The 27,272-nt window shown below is 40.7% G+C and overlaps 1 protein-coding gene across 4 annotated transcripts in view; it reads right to left on the reverse strand.

Annotated features, from left to right (window-relative positions):
- The window catches only part of LOC140727973 (acyl-coenzyme A thioesterase 9, mitochondrial-like), an 80,375-nt gene that overhangs the window by 6,800 nt on the left and 46,303 nt on the right, over window positions 1-27,272 (reverse strand). For all 4 annotated transcript variants that reach the window (XM_073046021.1, XM_073046020.1, XM_073046022.1 and 1 more), the window contains 5 exons: window positions 25,963-26,074; window positions 15,716-15,806; window positions 4,376-4,461; window positions 3,295-3,382; window positions 1,624-1,774 (listed from right to left, as the gene is read on the reverse strand). In XM_073046021.1, coding sequence (XP_072902122.1) covers window positions 1,624-1,774; window positions 3,295-3,382; window positions 4,376-4,461; window positions 15,716-15,806; window positions 25,963-26,074 — 528 coding nt within the window. The remainder of the gene's footprint in view (window positions 1-1,623; window positions 1,775-3,294; window positions 3,383-4,375; window positions 4,462-15,715; window positions 15,807-25,962; window positions 26,075-27,272) is intronic.

Consider the following 27,272-nt stretch of genomic DNA (forward strand, 5'->3'; position numbering starts at 1 on the left):
CTCCGTTCAGTGCAGGTTGGCTCTTCCATTGTATCCTGGGTAATGGACTACCTGACTGGCAGACCACAGTTTGTGCAGCTTCACAGCTGTGTGTCAGACATGGCTATAAGCAGCACAGGGGACTGTATCGGCTCCCTTCTTGTTTATCCTGTATACCTTGGACTTTAGATACATCACTAAGTCATGTCATCTGCAGAAATTCTCTGATAACTCAGCAATAGTTGTGTGTATAAAGAGGACGTGAGGATGAATACAGGGCTCTGGTGAAGGACTTTGTCAAGTGGTGCAAGCTAAATCATCTGCAGTTCAACATCAGTAAGACAAACGACATGGTGATGGACTTTAGGAAGACTAAGCCCGCACTGCTCCCTGTTACTATTGATGGTGAAGACCAACAAGTACCTGGGGGCGCACCTGGATGACAGACTTGAGTGAAGCACCAACACAGAAGCTGTGTACAAGAAGGGCCAGATTCACCTCTACTTCCAGAGGAGACTGACGTCCTTTGGAGTATGCAGGCCTCTTCTTCACATGTTCTACCAGTCTCTTGTCGCCAGTACTATCTTCTATGCAGTGGTGTGCTGGGGCAATGGCATCAACATGGGTGATGTCAACAGGCTCAATGAACTGATTAGAAAGGCTGGCTCTGTTATTGGGTCAAACTGGACACACTGGAGGCTGTGGTAGAACAAAGGACCCTACAGAAAATCCTGGCAATTCTGGACAATGTTTCTCACCCTCTGCATGCCACCTTGGCTGAACAGAGGAGCAGTTTTAGTAATAGACTGAGACAACTGCACTGCTCCAAAGAGCGCCCTTGGCCATGAGTCAAACCTATAGCCGGGGAAGTGATGATCCCCTCCTGTTACACTATTTAAGCTAACTTCTTTTTTAATTCTTTCTTATTTCTCTGCTAATATTTGTATATCTATACACTTCTAATGCTACTAATTTCCTTTGGGAACAGTATCTTTCCATCTGCATTTGCATATTTTTTGCCTTCTGCACTCTGATTGATCTTTCATTGATCCTGTTATAGTTACTATTCCATAGATATTCTGAGTATATCCATAGAAAAATTAATCTCATGGTGACATATATGTACTTTGTAATAAAATTTAAAATAAATATTTTATTTATAAAATATCATTGATGAAATGCTCTCTGAAGTGCCTAAATGCAAAGTTAAGAATGGAGAATAAATGAGTTACCAGTTTCATCAATGATCACTGTGCAATTAAAATGGTTCCAGTCACTTAGAATCATATTTTAATGTGATTGCTACAAGTCATTACTCATCCAACTAATTATACTAATCCAACTCTTTGAAGGAATGAAAGCTAACAACATACTCTGCTGCAGATAGCATAATAATATAGTTTAAGTTAATTATTCACCTGCATGCAGATTCTACAATTTATAATGTATATCAATCTTAGTAATCTGTTTCCTTAGGTGCTGACTGAAAAAATTCAGATAGATAACCAACATTTAATGAATGTAATTCTTACTTAACAGTCTTTGTTATCAACTTAACCACAAAATTAACAGCAATTTAACTTAAGTGAATAGCTGTGAAACTGCTTCTTGGCCAGATCTAAGCACTCCTCAAAAATGTATTACCTCCATAGGTCTTTGGGAAAACCTGCATCACTTCATTCTCAGAGCCAAAGGTGAAATGGAAGGTATTGGTGGTATGGTGCTCCCGGGAAACTGGATCAACCACTGTGCTGTGGACTCTGACCTGAATATAGTTGCCTTCGGTGTAACAAACCTGAATAGTGAACAAAGGAAAGCTGTTACGTTAAACAATTTTGCCAGCTCCCCTTGCAGAGACTGAAATTATTTGAACTGCTTATGCAAAACTTATAGTAATTGACTGTGGCTAGGCACAGTTAAAATGCCATCTATAAACTTGCTGGCGACACCAACTATTGTTGGCAGAATTTCAGACGGTGACGAAAAGGCATATAGGAGTGAAATAAATCTAGCTGAGTTGTGTCGCAGTAACAACCTTGCATCTACTTGATGTTAGTAAGACTAAAAAAATTTGACGATACAAAGATTGGGGGTGTTGTGGACAGTGTGGAGGGCTGTCAGAGGTTACAGTGGGACAATAATAGGATGCAAAATTGGACTGAGAAGTGGCAGATGGAGTTCAACCCAGATAAATGTGAAGTGGTTCATTTTGATAGGTCAAATATGATGGCAGAATATAGTATTAATGGTAAGACTCTTGACAGTGTGGAAGATCAGAGGGATCTTGGGGTCCGAGTCCATAGGACACTCAAAGCTGCTGTGCAGGTTGACTCTGTGGTTAAGGCAGCATACAGTGTATTGGCCTTCATCAACTGTGGGACTGAGTTCAAGAGCCAAGAGGTAATGTTACGGCTATATAGGACCCTGGTCAGACCTCACTTGGAGTACTGTGCTCAGTTCTGGTCACCTCACTACAGGAAGGATGTGGAAACTATAGAAAGGGTGCAGAGGAGATTTACAAGGATGTTGCCTGGATGGGGGAGCATGCCTTATGAGGATAGGTTGTGTGAACTTGGCCTTTTCTCCTTAGAGCGACGGAGGATGAGAGGTGACCTGATAGAGGGGTATAAGATGATGAGAGGCATTGATCGTGTGGATAGTCAGAGGCTTTTCCCCAGGGCTGAAATGGCTAACATGAGAGGGCACAGTTTTAAGGTGCTTGGAATTAGGTACAGAGGAGATGTCAGGGGTAAGTTTGTTTTACTCAGAGAGTGGTGAGTGCGTGGAATGGGCTGCCGGTGGAGGCAGATACAATAGGGTCTTTTAAGAGGCTTCTGGATAGAGACAAGGAGCTTAGAAAAATAGAGGGCTATGGGTAACCCTAAGTAATTGATTGTCCCATATAAGCAGCTGCCCTAATTAACCGATGGCAAAATTAACTAAAATTGTTTGTGTTACTCTTTTGAAGTCATAAAACATTTGCAATTTGTGTATATACTTACAATGTAAGAAATAGTAATCAAACTTTATGTAATGTGCCACAAATGACAATCAAGTAATCTTCGATGCTAAATTATTGCAAAATAGGGTTAAATACTGTTTTACAATAAAAGGAACAACACTCCATTGTTTTGAATGTGAAAGATTTAAACTAAATCTAAAAATTCTATTGGAGTAGGGGAAGAGGAGGTGGGTGGTGACAGAATATTTAGTGAGGGATCAGTGCCTGATCTCTGGTTGGACTAACTTAATTCAGCCAAGCTATCGTGAATCAGCAAAGCACACAAAGTTTCAATTTTGTTAAACATACATTACCTGTGATGAAAGGTACAGCAGGGAGCCAATCTCAACTGGTTTTTGAAACAGAATATCATCTACAGCAACTGGATAAGGTCTGGAACTCCTGAAGACAATGATTTGGGAAAATTCCAGATAAAAACAACAAGAACTTCAGCAACAAGGATATATAAAGCATGCTTCGTCACATAACAGCAATCCTCTCATTTTTACCTTCTGGTACCTTCAAAACTATATAGAATGAGAAAGAAGAAACAATTCTCTAAATAAACAAACAAAATGCTGGAGGAACTCAGCAGGCCAGGCAGCATCCAGGAAAAGAGTACAGTTGACATTTTGAGCCAAAACCTGCCGAAGGGTTTTGACCCAAAATGTCGACTGTACTCTTCCTAGATGTTGCCTAGCCTGCTGAGTTCCTCCAGCATTTTGTGTATGTTGCTCGGATTTCCAGCATCTGTAGATTTTCTCCTTTTCTCTAAATAAACTGGAAAAATACACAAGCAGAGTTCGGGAACATGAGTAGCTGAAACATCAGACACCAAGAGGTTCCCCTGACAGCAGCAACAGATCTTCATTGACTACAGAACATTAAATAGGAGCAGAAGGGCACTTGGCCCTTGAGATTGCTCCAACATTAAGTATGACCACAGCTGATCTGCCCAAAGCCTCATCTCTTCTGTGGTAGTTCCCTAGAGCCCTCAATTCCCTCATTATTAAAAGCATGTACTTACTTCCTCTTTAATTACCTCCAGTGCTCTGGCCTCCACAACCAGCCAGGGTAGAGAATTACAATTTTAAAACCTTTTGAAGCAATTAAGTACATACAGGGGGAAGAATGCTGTCCAGAATATTAAAAAACCTAACAATACAGGATCTTGGTTACAGAAGTGGAATCAAAATAAGCATACTGTATCTGTGTTGTGTTAAAACAGCCCATTTAATTACCTGGAGGAAGGAGATCAAATGAAAGATTAAATACAACACAACGGCAACATAACTGATGGGATGGGGAATACAATTAAGACTATGATGTCTAACTGGAGAAGTCATAATGGTACCATTATGTACATACACTATATGAAATAATTAAGTTTCTTACCCATAAACGCAAGCATTTGCCCATGCCAATTCAAAGGCTTTCCTCATTAGAAATCCACCAAAGATTTTGTTGAAAATATTGCGTTCCTGGTAAAAACAAAAAATAATTTTCCTGGAATCATGTCATATGGCATAGTAATGGCTTCAGATTATTCTGCATTCGAATTTTGTATAAGCTGCTGCTACAAAGCTTTGAGGGCTCCTTCAGTTTTAAAGTAGATTTAGAAGTTCAGGCTTCAGTTACAATATCAACCAATCTCATGGCTTTTCAACCTAACCAGTAGCATTTGAAGCTTTAATCTGTGGCTCAGGATGTGAGGTTTAAGCATTAGAAAGCTTGAGAGAGAAAGGCAGCAACAGACAATGTCATCTGAGTGGAGGATCATGATGTGAGTAAATATAATGCCAATGAGGCCCATTAGTGGTGGTGGAGAAAGACATTACTTAAATGGGGAACAAGGTGTTATGTTTGTAACTTCAAAACATAAAACTAATTGAAAGAAAAACCACGGCATCAGGGATAACTCATGTACATTTAGCTTAGAGAGGTGTGCACATACGATGTGTATAATGACGTATGCCATTCACGTAATATTACATATAACCTTATTGCTTTTATTTATATATCTATACACACACACACACACACACACACACACACACACACACTCACTCTCTTCGGTTGTCCATCAGAATCCGATGATGACGTCCATTCCTTTAACGATGAGATCTTTGATGACTATACAGTCCTATCCTGGACCCACAATTTCTACTGCAGACACACACACACCACAGAGGATTCAATTTGCCTTTTTTTGATGCTTATCAACAGAAAAAAACTCTTTCATGTCGAAGTGAAAACAGATCTCTACAAAGTGATCTAAATTACTTACAAACATAGAACACAAAATAATTGATTACACAAGTATTCACCTCCCCTTAATACGACACACCAAATCATCACTGGTGCAACCAACTGGTTTTAGAGGTCATGTAGTTAGTTAAATGGAAGTTAAATGGAAAATTAGAGACCTGTGTGCAATCAAGGTGCTTCAATGATTGTAGTGTTATGACCTCAGCCCCCTCCTTTGTGAGAATCGCAAGAGAGAGAGAGAGAGAGAGCCTTACGGTTTGGAATGTGGGCTGGTCGCTCAACAAGACAAAAGCCTTGGACATAGCCATTGTCTTGGGAGACACCTTTGTGGAATAAGGAACTGGCCTACGTGCAGACCCTCAGGGCAAGGTGAGATGGGTGATGGGGGAAAGATTGCCTCGCCCCCCCACCCTGATAGACATCGACAACCCTGCCAGTCCAGATAAAAGGTGGGCTGCCGAGGCGGGGCCTCAGACGCACCAAGGAGACACCCGAAGAAGACACGATAGTGCTTCCCGTCGGAGCGGGAAGCCATTTTGAAGGAAGCCACGTGCGTTAGATTCCGGATCGGGAGTCTGTGGCTGGAACCAAAGGACAAACCTTTTTAACTAACAACAGGGATTTGCTTCGCAAAGACGACGGGCAAGTGTTCCTTCTCTCTCTATCCAACACGTGAAATGTCAGCGGTTCCCGAAACGGGGAAGCCTGCAGACTTTGAGTGACTCTTATACCCAATTGGACTCAGTATCCCCTAGACAACGATAGAGCTCATTTTTGATTGATTATTACTACACCTGTGCTTTAGATTGAGTTTTGACGATGTATATGATCTGAATGTTTTGTAGTAACCATACGTTTGTGCCCCTTTATAAATAAAAACGTTTGAAAATAGTAGCACCAGGCTTCAGCGGACCTATCTATCTTTGCTGGTAAGTCACCCGGTTACTGGGGAACGTAACAGTAGTAAAAATATACCTGTATCTGGAAGGTCCAACTGCTGGTGAGTCAGTGTCCTGGCAAAAATTACATCACGAAGACAAAGAAACACTCCAAGCAACTCCAAGAAAAGGTCATTGAAAAGCACAAGTCAGGAGATGGATACAAGAAAATTTCAAAGTCATTGAATATCCCTTGGAGTGCAGTTCAGTCAAACATCAAGAATTGCAGAGAATATGGCACAGCTGTAAATCTGCTTAGAACAGGCCGTCCTCAAAAACTGAGCGAAGATGCAATAAGGGAACTAGTGAGGGAGGTCATCAAGAGACCTATGACAACTCTGGAAGAGCTACAAGCTTGGGTGGCAGAAACTGCACATATAACAACTGTTGCCCGGGTGCTTCACCAGTCACAGCTTTATAGGAGAGTGGCAAAGAGAAAGCCACTGTTGAAAAATAACTCACATGAAATCTTGGCTAGAGTTTGCCAGAGGCATGCGGGAGACTCTGACTTCAGCTGGAAAACAGGTTCAATGGTCTGATGATATCAAAATTGAGCTTTTGGGCCATCAGACAAAATGCTATGTTTGGCATAAGCCAAACACCACACATTACAGTATCAAAAACATACCATTTCTACTGTGAAGCGTGGTGGTGGCTGCATCATGCTTTGGGGATGCTTCACTGCAGCAGACCCTGGAAGGCTTGTGAAGGCAGAGGGTAAAATGAATGCAGCAAAATACAGGGAAATCCTGGAGGAAAATCTGATGCAGTCTGCAAGAGAACTGCGACTTGGGAGAAGATTAATTTTCCAGCAAGACAATGACCCCAAGCATAAACCCAAAGCTACACAGCTTAAAAACAACTAAATTCATGTCCTGGAGAGGCCAAGTTAGAGTCCAGACCTCAATCCAATTGAGAATTTGTGGCTGGACTTGAAAAGGGCTGTTCATTCACGATCCCAATGCAATCTGTCAAAGCTTGATCAGTTCTGTAAAGAAGAATGGGGAAAATCTGCAGCATCCAGATGTGCAAAGCTGTTAGAGAGCTATCCACACAGACTCAAAGCTGCCAAAGGTACATCTACTAAATACTGACTTGAAGGGTGCGAATTCTTATGCAATCAATTATTTTGTGTTTAATAACTGTAATAGATTTACACCATTTTGTAGAAATTTTTCACTTTGACACAAGAGTATTATCTGTTGATCAGTCAAAAACCCAACTTAAATCCACGATGATTCAATGTTGTAAAACAATAAAACATGAAAACTTCCAAGGGGAGTGAATACTTCTCATAGGCACTGTATATACTGTACATATAACTATATTCATACATACGTACACACAGTATATTATACAACTACTACAGTCAGCCCTCCTTAACCACGGGTTCCGCATGCGCGGATTCAACCAACCGCGGAACAGGAAAACCCGGAAATTCTCTCTCCAGCACTTGTTGTTTGTGCATGTACAGACTTTTTTTTCTTGTCATTATTCCCTAAACAATAAGTATAACAACTATTTACATAGCATTTATATTGTATCAGGTATTATAAGTAATCTGGAGATGATTTAAAGTATATGGGAGGATGTGCATAGGTTACCGCAGATCAGGAATTGAAAAAAACATAAGTTCTCTAACAGGTACATCGGGTATTATTTAGAGTCAGTTGGTCAGTTTGTCTTAGTATATCATATATATTTTACCTTTCTATGCATATAAAACACTTAAGAAACATATGTATTTCAATAGTTAAACCACTGCATTGCTTAGTAATAATAGTAGCATTCATTGGGCAGGGCCTTCACATGCTCCATTATTCTCATTTTATCTCGACTGTAGCCAAACGCTTTTCCAATGACCGATGGTGTTTCACCTCTTTCCGATCGCTTTATTATTTCCACTTTATTTTCAATCGTGATCGTTTTCCGAAACAGAAACGCTGCAGGCGGCGGGTCCCTAGTTCCGTCTGGTCCTAAAGTCCACCACACGGAGAAAGGTTAAATAAGGTCCAGAGCTCCACCGGGTCCTAAAGTCCACAACTTGAGCATCCGCGTTTTTTGGTATCTGTGGGGGGGTCCCCGGACCAATCCCACACTGATGAGGAGGGCCGACTGTATATAGACATCCACAGCATTGTAAATGGTCCCATTCAGCCCTCAAGATTTAATTGCTTTAGAGGGTTTTTTCTTCTTGTGGGTTAATGTTTTTTCTGATCAATGGGAAGGGGGCTGTGGGGAGGTCACTCTGTTTGGCAGGAGAGACTTACGTATATGAAACAGTGTCATGTTCTGGTGTCTCCTCCATGGTGGTTGTAAGACTTGACTCTGGGACTGCAGGAGGTGGTTCTGACAACTCTGGACAACTTTCTTCTGGATGTGTTGGCATCCCGAACAGTGCACACCAAGCTGCACGATCTGCGGATCTATCCCAGGCCATCTGACAAAGCTCCTTGCCAACACTTTCATTTTGATCAACTCTACATGATCTGCATGACCTCTTTCGCTCTCAGTTTAGATGCTGCAACTCTCAATCCCCACATAAGGGAACCTCCATCATGAGCAAGTTCATCCAGGTGCTGGTAAAAGTGGGGAAACCAGAGTTTCTGCTCAGCATTCCAGCCATTTTGGGTGGCCATGTAGACCTGAGACAGTGTGAGGTCTTTTCTGGTTTCCCTTTGGATCACTTTTGCTGTAATAGGAAGACCTTTCATTTGCATTAGAGACAATACATTGAGAAATGTCCTTGTTTATAAATTTTTCAGGTATTTCCTTTGCCTGGGGTAAATGGGACAATCCATCAGCATTTCCATGATTATCTGTCCTCTTGACTTTATAATCTTGTAATTGTGTCCTCCAAGGAACAGAGTCCCCCATACTGCTGCTGTAGTGGATCACCTTGCTGTGGACTGAAGTTGGACACCAATGGTTGATGATAGTAATGAGGGTAAACTCTCTCCCATACAAGTACTGGTTGAAATATATTACACCACAAACTAGTTTCTAGGTCTTATTCTATCAGTCTTTGTGTATTTTTTCTCTGCTGCAGTAAAGGCTCATGGGCGTTCACTTCCATCACTCATAACATGTGACATGACCACTCCTATACTGTAAGGCAAGGTGTCACAGGCAAGTTCAACTGGACGATGTGGATCTTAATGTGTGAGTACAATGTCTGGCGCCATTTTGTCTTTTTGAAAGTTACTGCACACAGCTTTGTCCATTGACATTTCTTCCCGATTTATGGTAATACGTTCAAAGGGTCTAGCACAGTAGGCAGGTTTAGCAGCAGGCTGTTATTGTAATTGACAAATCCTTAAAAGGACTGCAACTGTGACATATCTTTTGGCCTTGGGGCATCCACCACTGTTTGAATTTTCTCAGCACACTTGTGTAATGATACTTTGTTTAAAAAAATTCACATTTGTTGCATCATGCTCTGAGCCTATTAACACTGGGCAAAAAAAATTTTCCGGAAGTGTTGCTCCCTCAGAATTTTTTTTGTTTACAATAGATCATTTGAAGCTGCACGCAAATACAATTTCAGACCTCTTATATCACATAGGAATTTGGAGAAACAAGAAATTAACCTTTACTGAATATAATGCGTTTAATTGCATAATGGTGCTGACGCTTTGCAATAGTTCAATTAAGCTAAAAATGTTTTGTTGATGATTTTCATTTGTACTTGGTGTCTGAGGCTTCTTGGTTAAGTGTCCAACAATGATCAGCCAGCACTGATGGATTCCAGTTGCCCTGATATCACTTCTCCAACACCACAATGCCCTGGAAGCCTTTCACCATGTTGCACTTCATGGTTTTGTATGCTTGAAGCATGATGTCAACCAGCTGTATGCAGTTTGGTGTTCTGCACTTGTCAAAAAAATTTTCAACAACATCCTTGAATGCCTTCCATGCAATTTTCTCCAGTCCCACTAGAAGTTCTTTGAATTGCTGGCCATTAATGACCTATTTGATTTCTGGACCAACAAAAATGTCTTCTTTAATCGTGGCATCAGTTATTCTGGGAAATATCCATCTCAAATATCGAAATCCTTCATGGAAATTTATAGTGTTTTTCAAACCTGTCCTGCCATGCAGCATCCATCCTGATCAAGCATGCCCAGGCATACCTGGACAAGGTAGAAAATTTTTCAACTTACATTCTGGGCAACATTTTAATCGACTTGAATTATGAATTTAAATGACAGATAAAGGCATTTTTTTAAATGGTGCATTACATGGACATTTCATGGTGATTTTCATGAACAGCAGCCCAAAATCCATAAGATATACCCAGAAATATTCAGGAAGCAAAATCTTTGTTGTCCAGTGTAATCTTTTTAACAGTCTCTTGAGATTTTGGAGATGTTCCTTCTTATGCTTACTGGTAAAAAATTATGTCATCCAGTAACACTGAATGACTGGGCAGCCTTGCAGCACCTGGTCCATAGCATTTTTGCCAGAGTACAAGTACAAATGAAAAATAAGTCAATTATGGCGATAAAGCCCTTTGTAAGTGTTTATGGTGAGAAACTCTATGGAGTCTTCTTCCTTCTCCACCTGTAGTTAGGTCTCAGCTACACAGCCTGTAGAAAGTATTTACCCACTTGAAGTCTTCATGTTTTATTGTTTTACAATATTGGATCACAGTGGATTTAATTTGGCTTTTTTGACACTGATCAACAGAAAAAGACTTGTGTCAGTCAAAGTGAAAACAGATCTCTACAAAGTGATCTAAATTAATTACAAATATAAAACACAAAATAATTGATTGCAAAAGTATTTACCCCCTTCAAGTCAGTATTTAGTAGATGCACCTTTGGCAGCAATTACAGCCTTGAGTCAGTGTGGATAGGTCTCTATCAGCTTTGCATATCTGGACACTGCAATTTTTCCCCATTCTTCTTTACAAAACTGCTCAAGCTCTGTCAGACTGCATGGGGATTGTGAATGAACAGCACTTTACAAGTCCAGACACAAATTCTCAATTGAGGTCTGGACTCTGACTTGGCCACTCCAGGACATTAACTTTGTTGTTTTTAAGCCATTCTTTTGTAGCACTGGCTTTATGCTTGGGGGTCATTGTCTTGCTGGAAAGCTAATCTTCTCCCAAGTTGCAGTTGTCTTCAACACTGCATCACGCTTTCCTCCAGGATTTGCTGCATTCATTTTACCCTCTACCTTCACAAGCCTTCCAGGGCCTGCTGTCCTGCAACTTCCCCAAAGCATGATGCAGCCACCACCATGCTTCATGGTAGGGATGGTGGTTTTGGATTACGTGTGGTATTTGGCTTATGCCAAACACAGTGTTTAGTCTGATGGTCAAAAAACTCATGGCATGGTCAGGTTGAACCAAAGGGCCCTTTAATTTTACCTTCCTAGAAGCACAGTAGTGAATATTCCTTTCTGAAAAAGCCTAGAATTAACACTAGCATTATGCTTGGAAAGAAACAACATTTACATTTTCCTATCTGTGGAAGGGTATATCCTCCAACCCTTCTTGTCCCAGCCTTGAGCTGTTATTGAATCATCAATTCTCAATTATAAATCTTTCTTGGACCAAGACTCACTGGATTACATCTACACGAAAATTACAAATGTCACTTGTCTTTTACAGAATCCCACACAGATCTAGAAGACTCCTCAAGCACTTTTTGAGTTTATTCTAAATGTATCAAGACAGTTCCAGATAATAGTAGTGAGAAAAGTACAGGTGAGGAAGGAGGGAAGGTCACTACCTTGGTGAGTTTTATACAAGTCCTCATATCACCATCTTGGTTAGTCTTGCTTAAGCAATTTAGCCAACCTGACACCACCAACCTTCCAGTGCACTCCTTTCACTTGCCACTTCCCAGCTGATTCGGACTTCAGGCACTGTGACATCAAAAATCACTGCTCCGCACCACAACTTTAGTCCCAGCCCCACTGACTAAGGCTTCACCTGTTAGTCTTCGGTACCTAATCAACACTAGGGACTGCTACAGTACAGGTGAGAAACAGAAGGCAGGAGCACTGAACAGACCAGTGAGTAGACAACTGTTCTATTCAAGTTCTGTGGTCCAGTTTTTAAAAGAGTTAACAGCTGCAGGTTTAGGCTTTCCAGAATTGCATGAACCCAGCTGCTCAAGCTGAACCCTGAGAACAAGATCTTTGTATAATATATGCAGGAGGACAACTTCCCCATCCTTCTCCCCTTCTCCTCTATACTAATCCCATTTGCCTGCATTATGACCATTTCCCTTCAGGCCTTGCCAATTTAAGTGCAGATCTAATTGCCTCAGGTTTAGTGGCTATATTCTATTCCTCCATTACCTCTAGCAACAGATGTATAAAAAGAACCTCGTCCCTCATATCTCCTTTATTCTCTCCTTAAACCTATGGCTTCTTGTTTGAGATATTCCTAACAACAAAGTTATTGTTAAAGTCAACAGGAATTCAAGGCTATCCACTTGATAAGTTACTTAACATCTAAAATTATTTACTATAATGCTGTGTGTAAATTAGTTACACAGAGATGAAGACCATCTCTTATCCCTGGTGGTCAACCTCACACAATCAGACAAGCTACGAGCAGCAGCAAAACGAACATCAAATACTTCTTTTAGAAAAATTGCCAAGATTGAAGCTTTTTTTAAACCAAGGTTGGAGTGTTTTTGCAAAAGAGAATTCAAGACAGAATCCTGGGATAATCAAAATAGGAAGCTCAGGTAAACTATATTGTTTTAGTTTATTATATAAATTATAAACTATATAGAATTATAGGATCATACAGCACAGAAAATGGTCCTTTTGGCCGAACTCACCTTCGCCAACTGTGGTGCTTATCTACATTAATTTAACCTGCCTGCTTCCCAAGTAGCTCTATACATTTCCTAACACTTTTCTGAATGTCTTTCAAACACAGTAATAGTATCTGCCTCCACCTCCTCTGACAGCTCATTCCAGAAACTCACCATTCTGTTTGAAAAACTCACCTCACAGATCTCCTTTGAATTTCTCTTCTCACCTTAAACTTGTGCCTCTAGTTTTAGACTCCTCTGCCTAGGGTAAAAGATTCTGTCTCTGCCTCTTATACATTTGTAAACCTCTAAGCTCACCCCTCAGCCTCCTACATTTCAAACTATCCAATCACTCTTTGTAACTACAGGCCTTCATTCCAGTCAATATCCTGGTGAACCTCTTCCCTATTCTCTCTATTGCAACCACATCCACCTAGTAGTGTGATGAAATGCACACAATAGACTAACTGGCCTAGTCAATTTTTCTTAAGGTTGTTAAGCTGGAGGTAGTAATGGGGACAAGCTCTCACAACCTATTAAATGCTCCCAATGGCAATCGCCTCAAATAGCCTCTGACAACCAAGTCCAGCTCCTAGCTTCACATGTGGCTCAGCTACTAAGCCCGATGGAACCATTTCTACTGATAGAAGGGGCAAAGGCAGGTTACTGGTGTCTTAAAACTAGTCACTTTGGGCAAATGGGACTCATCAGTCATGGTTGGCAGCTCATCTAAGAGAAGGAAAACTCTGGTCTCAAATCTCTGCTGCCTTGCAGCTATATCCACTCATGGAAAAGGCTTCGGGAGTAAACTCCGAGGGAAAAATCCAGAGCTGGAGTCCTTGAGGCAGTCCTACAATACATTCAATGCTGACTGGCAACTCCTGCGGATACTGCTGGTTACAAACTGTATCGGTCTCTGCTGTTCCTTTGGAGAGGGGGAGCTTGCTCTCCATATCGTACTGCCCAGGCTTGCATTATCTAGACAGCTAGAACACAATATCCATGATCAACTCTGATCGACGGAGGCCCTCAACTCGACTCAACTAATCGATGCCAACTACATGAAGTCCTAACTTTTACATTCAATGTCGCGGCCTACTAAACATACTAAATGTTTTTCACCACCTTGTCCACCCTATCCACTTTTATGCAGCTATGGATTTTCAGCCAGAGGTCTTTCTGTACATCACAATACCAAAAACAACCAGAATGGGGACATTCAACGTACTACTGGGAAAAATAGGTTTACTAAAAGAGCTCTGAAAATTCCAATAATATCCAGAAGGGGCAAAGAAATAAAAGCTATACATTCAAAATTAGATTGGAAATTATCATGGGACAACAGGGATATTGCATTCTCTGGAAAACAACACCTAGTGGGTGATACAGTTTTGCAGAGAGTCAAGTGTCATGTGTATTCCCTCACACCAGACACCAAGTGGTATTCTGCACTATCAAAGGATTTAATGGCATTCATTGCACCAGGTCACAGATTAACTACTACCCAATGCTGATTCACCTCAGAACCCACTGCACCAATCACCTTGACATCAACTGAATAATCACTACTACCATTAAGTAGGAGGTACAGAAGCCTCAAGCCCCACACAACCAGGTCCAGGAACAGCTATGTTTCTACAACCTTCAGGCTTTGGACCGATTTGCACAATCCTAAGTCAACCTCAGGAATGGAGCATGATGGAACACCTCCTGCATTACCATGGAGATCATATCTCTGGTTGAGAGATTTCTATGCAAGATATTAGTGTAGTCTTTTCTTCACCATTCTGTATAATTTCTGTTCTGTGTGTTGTCTGAACCTACGAGCCTGTGATGCTGCTGCAGGTTTTTCATTGTACCTGTACCTCATTGTATTTGCACACATGACAATGAACTTAACCTGACTTGAGGTCAGAGAATGTCAATCAAGATGATGAACTAATTATACTGTAGAATGTTTATATTTCATGTCATTCCAACCTTTAGCCAGGCTCCAGTTACCTTCACCCACTCTGCTTTAACAGCTTCCTTGGCTTGCCCCAGACTCCTCCCAGTCCTCTCCACCATGCCCCAGGCCCACCTGCCCCTTGCATTCTCTCAACCTAGAGCCTCCACCATTTAAAGTGAAACAAGTACTCTCAGCACTGTACTGCTGCTGCAAAACAACAAAGTTCATACCATATATGTCAATGGTAATAAGTCTGATTCTGAACATTGCAGTTCACAAAAATAATTCTCTGTACCGGAGACAAAGTGGCATATACAGTAGCTCGTGCACATCCAAGCTGTATTAAGATAATGAGAAGCATCTCCTCTATCATTAGCTCACCTTCAAGTACCTTCCATAGATACTGAGACACAGAAGGTACAGCAAATCAGTAGCAAGTACACTGACAATGAAAAGTCATCTTTGACTGTTGATGCTTATTGGCTAAGATTGTTAGGTGGTGTATATCTCCTTATGGTTGATGAAGACTGGATTTAATGATGATGGCCCTCTTGTTCACTGCCCACATACATACAAGACAGTAATTATCTAGGTGAAATGAAGGTTTGCTACTCTCCATTAAACTAAAGTGAACAGTTTAGAATGGGCAGACATACAAGAAGATGAGGATATTTGGATAGCTTCTATTATAAAAGATCATTTATTTCTCGCTATGCCTTTAGGCAGCACTTGATTTAGCACAAGAAATAAGTTTCAACATGTATAAAACAACAGCACCATATGTTCAATTTTCACATACCTGTGGATGGCATATTTCCAGACTCTTGAGCTTTGAATCCTCCATCCACACTGAATTCTTTGGTAAAACCCGACTGTGGAAACTTACTGTCCTAGAATGAAGAGAAACAACCAAATTTTGCTTATTCTAAATTTTGTGATGCATAAGCTCTTCTTGGGCTTCCAACCGGGTACCACTATTGATTTTAACTGACATTTCGATAACAAACTCTGCCATCTTCATCAAGCATGATGCCTAGGGATGTCTAGTCCAGTGGTATATATAACCACTGATTGGTTATATATCCATCCCTCCTGATTGGTTAGTCCTCACCTAATCATGTTTCCATTGTCCCACCTTCTTTACAGGCACTCCAACAGTTCCATGACCATCTGAACAGCATACATCCAAACATTCAATCGATGGAGATGGAGAAGAATGATTGCCTCCTGCTCTTGGACATTCTAATATGACTTGGGCATGGTATCAATCAGAAACCTTAATAACAGCCACCATCACACCTCCCAAAGTACAGTGGTTACTTCTATTTTGATTAAGTGTGTGAAAACTATTTCAGATCCAAAAGTTTCCAAGAAGAAGTAAGATGATTAAGCACAATGTTCCTACAGAATGCCTACATGGTGAAGGAAGTCAATTGAGCCCTTAAAAGGGCCTACAGAAAAATCGGGAAACCTAGCAATGAGAAGAAACCTGTCGCTACTGTCTGTCTTCCCTATATTTCCATGGTTTCCAGAAGGATCGCCAGGATCCTGAAGAAATACTGAATTAATATCATCCACAAACCCATAAGGAAGTTCAAATTGCAGCTTATGCAGATCAAAGATGACTTGGGACTCAAAAAGGCTGGCATTTACAGGATTTCCTGTGAATGTGGAGCAGCATATATTGGCCAGAGGGGAGGCACAATGGAAACCCACATCAAGGAGCACAGGAGGTGCCTCTGTTTGGGTTGCCTCGAGAAATCAGTGGTAGCAGAACATTGCATTTGCAATGGCCATAGGATTGACTTTGACGGCACAATACTACTATGCCACGCCAATAGGTTTTGGGACTGCCTGGTGAAAGAAGCCATTGAAAAAAAGCTAGAATTTTAACAAAGAGGAAAGTCTTACTCTAAGTAAGAACTGGAATTCGACTGTAAACAAGGTGGAACCGGCAACGTGATTGGATGAGGACTAACCAATCAGGAGGGATGGACCGCACGCACACATGCACACACAAAATGCCCAGGCATCACCCCTGATGAAGGTGGCAGAGTCTGTCATTGAAACGTTAGTTAAAATTGATACCTCTACCCAGCTCGAAGCACAAGAAGAGTTTCTTCGTCATATACATCGGGAAAGCACTAGATTAGATTTTCTCAACCTTTTTGCCCTGGAGGAGCCCTCGAAATAATTTTCAGGTCTCAAGGAACCCCTGCATAAAAATCTATCTACAGCTCATGGTATGTTAGCGTGAATAGTAAGTTGTAGATATAATAATACACAAATAATTGTCGATGTTCTTTTTAGTAGAGAATGAATTTTTAGCCAACTTTTTTTGGGAAAACACAGGCAGTTAAGCTTAGCTTACTTTTCTTGAAATCAATCTTTTTCCATTTTATAAATTTTAAAAACTCATAAGGCAACCATAATATGTTTCCATTAAATAACTGGCTTAAGCCAAAATGGGATTTAATTTTTCTAAAGGTAGGCTCGGTAGATTTAATTTAAATAATGATTGTATATTGATTTCTGGGTAATATGTTCTGTTACTAGGACAGAACCCTTTTACTGACCATGACTTTATTAACAAAAGCTTTACTCTGTTTTCAGATTCCAATAGCCATTTAAAATAATCAACACTTTTACATGCCATATGCTAGTGACATAGTGTATCCAGAAATACCAGCCACGTGACAAGATGCACTGCCACCTGGCTGGTCGGAGGACACGCCACACGCCAATCAACATTTGGTCCCTCCCAACTAATCAATGCACACCTAAATTTTTGGTCACCCTATTTGGATTATCTCGCCCAGCCCCATGCTATAAAAGGTGAGACATGTGCCTGGCTCTCTCTCTCTCCCTTACAGACCACCTCACTGAAGGTAAGTACATTGATTTATGTTTGGGAAGGTTTATTGTTTGTCCTGGTAAGGGAGCCGCAGCTATCCAAGGTCAAGGGGGATAGCTGTCGTAGTGCTTTTCCCTTGTTCTTTGTATGTGTAACTGTACCCTGTCCCCACACGGCTTTCTGTGTATTGTACAGCCGACCCAACCTTCCCCACACGTGTTAACCCTAAGCGTTTTTTGTTAGAATATTGTAGTTGCTTGTGCTGACCCAACTTCCCCTTGTAAATAAATTTCCCCAGTCCAGGCAACATCCTTGTAAATCTCCTCTGCACCCTTTCTATAGTTTCCACATCCTTCCTGTAGTGAGGTAACCAGAACTGAGCACAATACTCCAAGTGGGGTCTGACCAGTGTTCTATATAGCTGTAACATTACACCTCAGCTCTTAAACTCAATCCCACAACTGATAAAGGTCAATGCACCATAAGCCTTCTTAACCACAGAGTCAACCTGTGTAGGAGCTTTGAGTGTTAACAGCAAAGCAGCAGGCCAGCAGCTAAGTTGCAGCACATATAAATTCCTTTAGAATGAAACTCTCCTTCCAATTTTCTAATACACCAGTAGAGTCTGTTCGCTCCCATAAGTCAGTAAAGGGAAATTGGGAGAGGTAATTCGGGAGGGAGAGGCTGCCATCACACCCCAAGTTGGGCAAGTCCATTCAAATATCAGAAAACACATTTCACGTTCACCAGCGGCCTATTGTCCTCCCCTCTGTGCAATACAGAGCTCACCAATTATCAACAGCCTCCCCTATCTCAGTCAAAAACTGAGAATGGACCTAACCAAATAAACACAAGTCTACTGTGCACTGCTATACTAGACTGAGTGGCCTCTAATGAGATTGCCAATGGGGCTGCTCGGTCACTGCCCACCACTGTGAGCACTAGCAGCATCGTACGTTGCACAAAGTTCAAAAAACAATGTTTATTTTTTTAATCACGATCTCTCACGGAACCCCTAGTGAGACCTCTCAGGGTACCTCTGTTGAGAAACCCTGCACTAGATCCTATAAATTTTGTGGCATCCATTATTAAGGACTCACCATCTGGGACATGCATTATTACTACCATCTGGGAGGAGGGACAGGAACTTGAAGACTCCACACTCATTGATTTAAGAACACCTTCTTCCTCTCTGCCATCAGATTTCTGACCGGTCCACGAACACTACCTCACTATCCTATTTCACATTACTTATTTTAAATTTATATTAAGTTTTACTTTTGCACTGTATTCCTGTCACAAAACGAATTTTATGACAAATGTCAGTGATTTTAAATCTGATTCTGATTTTGCGTCACTTGACCTCTTCAGTCTATCGTGGTGAATTCAGTGGCACTCCAAACTCAGCAGACCATGCTGGGCTGGCTAGTTTCATTTCAAGGAAGATTTAACTGTCTTAGGAAAGGTACAGGAGCGAGTATGGTTACTGGAATCTGGAGCAAATACTTCTGGAGGCACTCAGTGGGTCAGGCAGCATCTGTGCAGACAAAGATGTTTAATTGCTTCAGATCAAAACCCCACATCAGAACTGATAGGAATAGGAGTGTTTAACTAAAAGGTTAGATGGATTTTCATTACAGTAAAAGATGTATCCGAGCTGAAGTATGTCCTTTCTGGTTTTCATTAAAAGCCACTTGTTGTCAATAAAATAATGTGGAAGGGATTTGGGGCAATATTTCTCTCCCACTCAGCTGTCAGGAAAGAGAAAGCTGTCCTTGAAAAGTGCTGGAACCCAATTCTAAAAAATAATTTTAAAAGCACTGTGACACGTGTGAAACATGAGAAATTTAACTAGGTTCATTTGTTCATTATGTGCCATGTCGTATGATGTGGGTGATCATAGTCTTTTCATAATTCCATGACCATGATCAACTGGATTATAAATTTTAAAATTTGAGGATTTGGAACCACTATGGACATAATGCCTTGTATCACATGGAAATATGACTTAAATTTTGAATGTGTATTGTTGCTAATGGAATACCAAAGGAAGATCATTTACAGCTGAATCAAAGGTTCAAAGAATCAAAGTTGCTGGCCAAATCAAAGGTGGTGACAAATCACCATATAGGAGGAAGATGATTGCTGTCTCAACATCAGCAAAATCAAAGAGCTGATTATCGTCTACAGGAGATTCATGAGCCTGTCTTCATTAGGGGAAAGGAGCTGGAGAGGATCTCTGAACTGATTCTAAGATGTACAGACTCACTTTCAAGGGCTCTTTACAACTCATGTTCTCAGTTTTATTTTCATTTGTACAGTTTGTCTTCTTTTGCACATTTGTTGCTTGTCAGTCTTTGTCAGTTTATGTATAGTTTTTCATAAAATTCTATTGCATATTTTTTCCTGTAAGTGCCTGTAAGAAAATCAATACTAAGGCTACGTCTACACTACACCGGATAAATCTGTAACTGAAGCTTTTTCTCTTTGTTTTTACCCTTCACCACACTAAAATGGCGTATTCGTCCCCTGAAAGCAGAGATTTTCAGAAACGCTCTCCAGGGTGTGTAACTTTGAAAATGCCTCTTTGGCAGATCAGTGTGGATTGGGTAACCGGAGAAATCTGAAAACGCTGTCATGACTTGCCGGAACAGATTGTGATGGCAGCGCGCCATTTCATTGTTTCCTTGAACGCAACCTAACAATTTCAGAACAGACGGCAACGAGACTGAAGCCAGAAGAGTTAGAAATGCACTGACCAAATACTTTGACCCATAACTTACTGAATAAATAAGTATACAGTACTCAGTATTTTGCCCTGTTTTCTGTCCTTACTCTTATGAAGGTGGTTTCCCTATTTATGCAAGTACTTCTCTGACAACAGATGTGTAACAGCGTAATGTAACATTATATGGAAATACAAGATAACACTGATGCAGACATGTTTTATACATTTAACAAGGGGCTTTATTAATGCAACAGAGTTCGTCATCAGCCGGGTCAATCTGTCCATGAACTCCCTGTCGGTTGCCTCCATACGCTCCAGTATTTGTTTTTTTTTTACTTTTAAGTCCTCCTGCGCGAGAGCCAACAGCTGTCCGTCTTTTAAGTTTTTCTAGTCTGTAACTGAACAAACATGCACCATCTTTCGCAGCGAGATTCGACACCAAACATGTCGTTTGTTTTCGGTGGATGTGTCCTGCGCATGCGCAGTAGGAGGATATTTGCCGAAATCTCCGTTTCAATGTGGACAGAGTTATTTTAAAAAAACGCATAGTGTGGACGCCTATCCTTTTTACGCAAAACCGGCATTTTCAAAATTATCTGGTCTAGTGTGGACGTAGCCTAAGTTAGTACAGTGGATTCCAAACTGTTTTGGACGTGTTGCTCAGAAATGTTTTGCTCACTGTAGTTTCAAGCATTCAGGCTTGGAGATGCAAGAAACATCTGGGACTGAAAATGAAACAACTTCACTAATTCAACATGTTAGGAACTCCAAAGAATTTGAAGGTATCGACAATCATCCTGAATGTTACAACGAAAATGAATATTTTTAGAGGATGCAATTGTTGAAAACATTGTTATGAAGGCAGTCCATTATCTACACCAGGTGTCTGTGCTGATTTTGACCATTTACAATCAAAAGAATGCAGCAGATGAATTCCTCTGTTGAAAATGATTATAAACTTGTATACAGGCAGTCCCTGGGTTATGAACGAGTTCCATTCCCGAGTCTGTCTTTAAGTCAAATTTGTACATAAGTTGGAACAGGTACACCCAGTATTATTTAGTGTCTGTTAGTCAAACGTTTGTCTTAGTATATAGTATATATTTTACCTTTCTATGCATATAAAACACTTACGAAATGTATGTATTTCAATAATTAAACCACTGCATTGTTTAGTAATAACTGTAGCTTTCATCAGGGCAGGGCCTTCACATGCTCCATTATTCTCACTTTATCCATTAAAATTGGTCCGATCACTGACCGACTGTAGCCTAACGCTTTTCCAATGACCGATGGTGTTTCACCTCTTTCCGATCGCTTTATTATTTCCACTTTATTTTCAATCATGATCGTTTTCTGTCAATGGAACAGAAACATTGCCGGCGGCGGGTCCCGAGCCCACCAGGTCCTAAAGTCCACCGCACTGAGACAGGTTAAATGGGACAAGTGGGTGCGGTGCTGACTGGAAAAGGGGGGAGGGACTCAGGGTGAATCTTGTTAAGAAAAATTTAAGCCAATTTCAAAGTTACACACACAATAGTGTCAACAGCAACGACTTAAAATGGCGGACAGCATTCTCCTTCCTCGGTTCGTAAGTACGAGTTGTTTGTAAGTCGAACATTTGTAACTCGGGGACTGCCTGTAGTTTTATTATACTGTATAAGTATTGATATTGTTCTAATTTGCTCTATACTCCATTTAAATAGATGATTTGTCTTTTTTATACCCTTTTCACTATTTTTCCATGAAACTTCAGATAATTGGGGCAGTCGCTTAACTGGGCCAAAATATACTGGTCCTAATGTGTTTCAAACAACTGGAATCCACTGTAAATGATAACATATACATAGTCTGATAATAAACTTACTTTTAACTTTGAAACAAGCCATTCAGCCCACTGAGTCCACATCAAGCTTTCCGTCCACGTTCAAAGATGCATACAGCAAGATGCTCTTTATTGACTACAGCTCGGTATTCAATACTATCATCCCTCAACTAATCAATAAGCTTCAAGACCTTAGCCTCAATACCTCCTTGTGCAATTGGATCCTTGATTTCCTCACCTGCAGATCACAGTCAGTTCAGATTGGCAAAAAACGTCTCCTCCACAATCTCCAGCAGCACAGGTGCACCACAAGGCTATATGCTTAGCTCCCTGTTCTAAACATTTTATACCTAGGACTGTTCCAACACAGCTCCAACACCATCTTCAAGTTTGCTGACAACACCACTGTCGTAGGCCAAATTAAAGGAGGTGACAAATCACCAGATAGGAGAGAGATTGAAAATCTGGCTGGGTCGTGTCACAACAACAACCTCTTACTCAATGTCAGCAAGACCAAGGAGCTGATTATTGACTTAATGCAGAGGAAACTGGAGATCCATGAGCCAGTCCTCATGAGAGGATCAGAGGTGGAGAGACTCAGCAACTTTAAATTCCTCAGTGTTATCATTCAGTGGGCCTGTCCTAGACCCAGCACATAAGTACAAAGAAAGCACAGCAGCACCTCTACTTCCATAGGAATTTGCAAAGATTCGATAATGATATTAAAACTTTGACAAACTTCTATAGATGTGTAGCAGAGACTATATTGACTAGCTACATCACAGCCTGGTACGGAAACATCAATGCCCTTGAGCGGAAAATCCTACAAAAATTAGTGGATATGGCCCAGTCCATCACAGGTAAAGCTCTCCCCATCATTGAGCACTTCTACATGGAGTGCTGTCACAGGAAAGCATCATCCATCATCAGGGTCCCACCACCTGGGTTATGCTCTCTACTCGTTGCTACCATCAGGAAGATGATACAGGAGCTTCAGGACTCACACCACCAGTTTCAGAAACAATTACCGGGTACTACCCTTCAAACATCAGGCTCTTGAACAAAGGGGATAACTTCACTCAACTTCACTTGCCCTATCATTGATATGTCAATAATCCTTCATCTCATGTTCTCAATATTATTTCTCATCTATTTATATTGTTTCTTCTTTTTGCATTTGTGCAGCTGGTCGACTTCTGCACTGCACTCTGGTTTAAAGCTCCAGTTTGGTGGTCATTCATTGATTCTGTTATAGTTACTATTCTATAGATTTGTTGAGTATCCCACAAAAAAAAAGAGAATCTCAGAATTGTATATGGTGACATATATGCACATTAATAATAAATTTATTCTGAATGTTGACCACTCGTTCCATTTGCCTGTACTTGTTCTGTATACTTTGCCTATCCTTTGCCTGTTTCAGCGTCTCCTAAAGTGAGTGCAGCTGACCCAAACACCTCCTCAAGCTGCAAACTCCAGATATCAAAAACACCAAAAGAAATAACCTTATCCCTCAAATTCTCTTTAAAACTCCTTAAACCTATGATCTGTTGTTTTTGATACCCCCGCCACGGGAAACAGATGTCCACTCTATTGATGCTTCTTATAATTTTACACAGTTCTATAAGGTCACCCTTCCTTCTAGGGAAAACAAACCCAGCTCATCCCATCTCTCCTTTCTAACCCATGCAACATCATGATAAATCTTCTCTGCATTCTCTCTAGCAGCACACCCCACCCCCTCCCACAGTGAGAGCAGAACTGTACACAATACTATAAATACATTAGAATTAGTATCAGGTTTAACATCACCGGCATATGTCACGAAATTTGTTGACTTTGCAACAGCAATACAATGCAATATATCATAATAGAGAAAAAAAGCATTAATTACAGTAAATATATATATTAAGTAGTTAAATTAAGTACGTACTGCAAAAATGAAAATAAAAAGTACTGAGGTAGTGTTCATGGGTTCAATGTCCATTCAGAAATCGGATGGCAGTGGGGTAAGAAACTGTTCCTGAATCACTGAGTGTGCCTTCACATTTCTGTACTTCCTTCCTAATGGTAGCAATGAGAACAAGGCATGACCTGGGTGATGGTGGTCCTTAATGATGGACACTGCCTTTTTGAGGTATCACTCCTTAAAGGTGTCCTGGCTACTACAGAGGCTACTACTTGACAGATAGACCTCAGTATGTGCGGTTGGGAGACTGTAGGTCTGACACGGTGGTCAGCAGCACAGGAGCGCCGCAGGGGACCGTGCTCTCTCCAGTCCTGTTCACCCTGTACACATCGGACTTCCAATATAACTCGGAGTCCTGCCATGTGCAGAAGTTCGCTGATGACACGGCCATAGTGGGGTGTGTCAGGAATGGACAGGAGGAGGAATATAGGAAACTGATACAGGACTTTGTAATATGGTGCAACTCAAACTACCTGCGTCTCAATATCACCAAGACCAAGGAGATGGTGGTGGACTTTAGGAGATCTAGGCCTCATATGGAGCCAGTGATCATTAATGGAGAATGTGTGGAGCAGGTTAAGACCTACAAGTATCTGGGAGTACAGTTAGACGAGAAGCTAGACTGGACTGCCAACACAGATGCCTTGTGCAGGAAGGCACAGAGTCGACTGTACTTCCTTAGAAGGTTGGCGTCATTCAATGTCTGTAGTGAGATGCTGAAGATGTTCTATAGGTCAGTTGTGGAGAGCGCCCTCTTCTTCGTGGTGGCGTGTTGGGGAGGAAGCATTAAGAAGAGGGACGCCTCACGTCTTAATAAGCTGGTAAGGAAGGTGGGCTCTGTCGTGGGCAAAGTACTGGAGAGTTTAACATCGGTAGCTGAGCGAAGGGCGCTGAGTAGGCTACAGTCAATTATGGAAAACTCTGAACATCCTCTACATAGCACCATCCAGAGACAGAGAAGCAGTTTCAGCGACAGGTTACTATCGATGCAATGCTCCTCAGACAGGATGAAGAGGTCAATACTCCCCAATGCCATTAGGCTTTACAATTCAACCGCCAGGACTTAAGAACTTTTTAAAAGCTATTATTAATGCTTTTTGAAATAGTGATTTAGATGCATATCATATTTTTTACTGAGTTAAGTATTGTATGTAATTAGTTTTGCTACAACAAGTGTATGGGACATTGGAAAAAAAGTTGAATTTCCCCATGGGGATGAATAAAGTATCTATCTATCTATCTACTGCTCATGGTGTTCACTAAGTTTACAGTTCTCTGCTAGCGTAGTAGCCCTCTGGTTTTGATAAAACCAGTGTTTTGATAAACTGCAACATAATCCTCCAATTTATATATTATATGACCCTGACTTATGAATGCAAGCATACCATGTGCCTTCTTCACCATCCTATGCACTTGTGTTGCCACTTACAGGAAACTACAGAGTTGAACCCTAAGGTCTCACTGTTCACCAATATTATTAGCACACTATTATTCCCCGTGATTGCCCTACCCCCATTTGACTTCAGATAATGCATCATATTACACAGCACTTGTGCATCTTCTGAAAGAAAACCCACGGGTCAAAAATTAGGCAAGTAAAATATGAGGCTACCAGACAATGGGAAGCTGAAGAGAACATTGTAATGTATCTAACTATAATCTCCACTTACCTGACATCCAGAGTCTCCAGGAACATTTCATGTATAATTTTCTGCTCATCTTCATTCGGTGCTGTTTTCAATAAAGAGGTTTCCTTTAGTGCTGTCCTTTTTGCTTTGTTCGCTAGGATTTTAAACAAGAAAAGGTTTGTTACAAGTTTACTCCCAACTTCAAAAGGTTTGACCATCAAAACAACCATTTCTATAAAATATCAGGACATCCTCTCAGATGTGGGAGAAAGCTTCCAAATGATAGGAACAGAAGTCAATATGAAAGGAGATATTAGAAAGATCAAAATGCCTATCTAACCTAATCTATTTCCTTGTGTTTGGCCCATATACCTTCTTTCCTATCTGTATCTTTTAAATGTAATATTACTCATCACTACAAGTTGCTCTGACAGTATGTTTCATAAACCCTGTGTGAAAAAACCTGCTCCTCAGATCTCCTTTAAATATTTCCCCTCATATTAAACCCACGCCGCCTAGTTTTGGACTCCCCATCCTTGGAAAAATAATATGACTATCTATATTGAGCCTCTCATAATATTATAAACATATTATAAACTCCTCAGTTACCTCTACTCCTGGGAAAACCATCCTGTCTCTCCTTATACAATCCCTCCAGTCCAGGCAACACATTTGTGAATCTTTGCTGCACCCTATCTAGCTTAATCACATCCTTACTATGGTATAACAACTAGTAATAATCCAGCATTTTGTACACTTGCGACTTCCAAACACTTATACTTTTTACTAATGATTATACTATAGTACTGTGCAAAAGTCTCAGGTACACTACATTTTTTAATATGATTTCTGATGGCATGTCTTGATCTCAACATCATTGAAGCTGTCTGGAACTAACTGGAGGCAAAAGCAAGTGAGACAGCCAAAGTCTGCAGAAGAACTGATGCAGTTTTAAAGGTAAAGGATAGCCACACCAGATATTAATCTGATCTTATTTTTACTGTCTACTGCTCTTTATAGATTTTATTTTATTTAGAAACTTTTTATTATTTTTGAAAGCATCTTCACTTAACAGATTTTTTAACATGTACCTAAGACTTTTGCACAGTACTGTACATCTTATACTAACTCTTGAACCCTGGCCACAAATGACAAGCATGTCATCACCCACCCAGTCTACTGGAGTTGATATTTTCACTGTACTATGTACTTTCACTCCTAGTTCTCCATGTTTAACAGCATTTTCCAAGGCTCTGCCATTCACTGTACATGTCCTACTCTTGTTCAACTTCCCAAAATACTGTACATCACTTTCTGTTTGTCTGACTTCCATCTGTCACCTCTTGGCCCAG

Source organism: Hemitrygon akajei, chromosome 5, assembly GCF_048418815.1.
Source record: "Hemitrygon akajei chromosome 5, sHemAka1.3, whole genome shotgun sequence".
Taxonomy (NCBI): Eukaryota; Metazoa; Chordata; class Chondrichthyes; order Myliobatiformes; family Dasyatidae; genus Hemitrygon; species Hemitrygon akajei.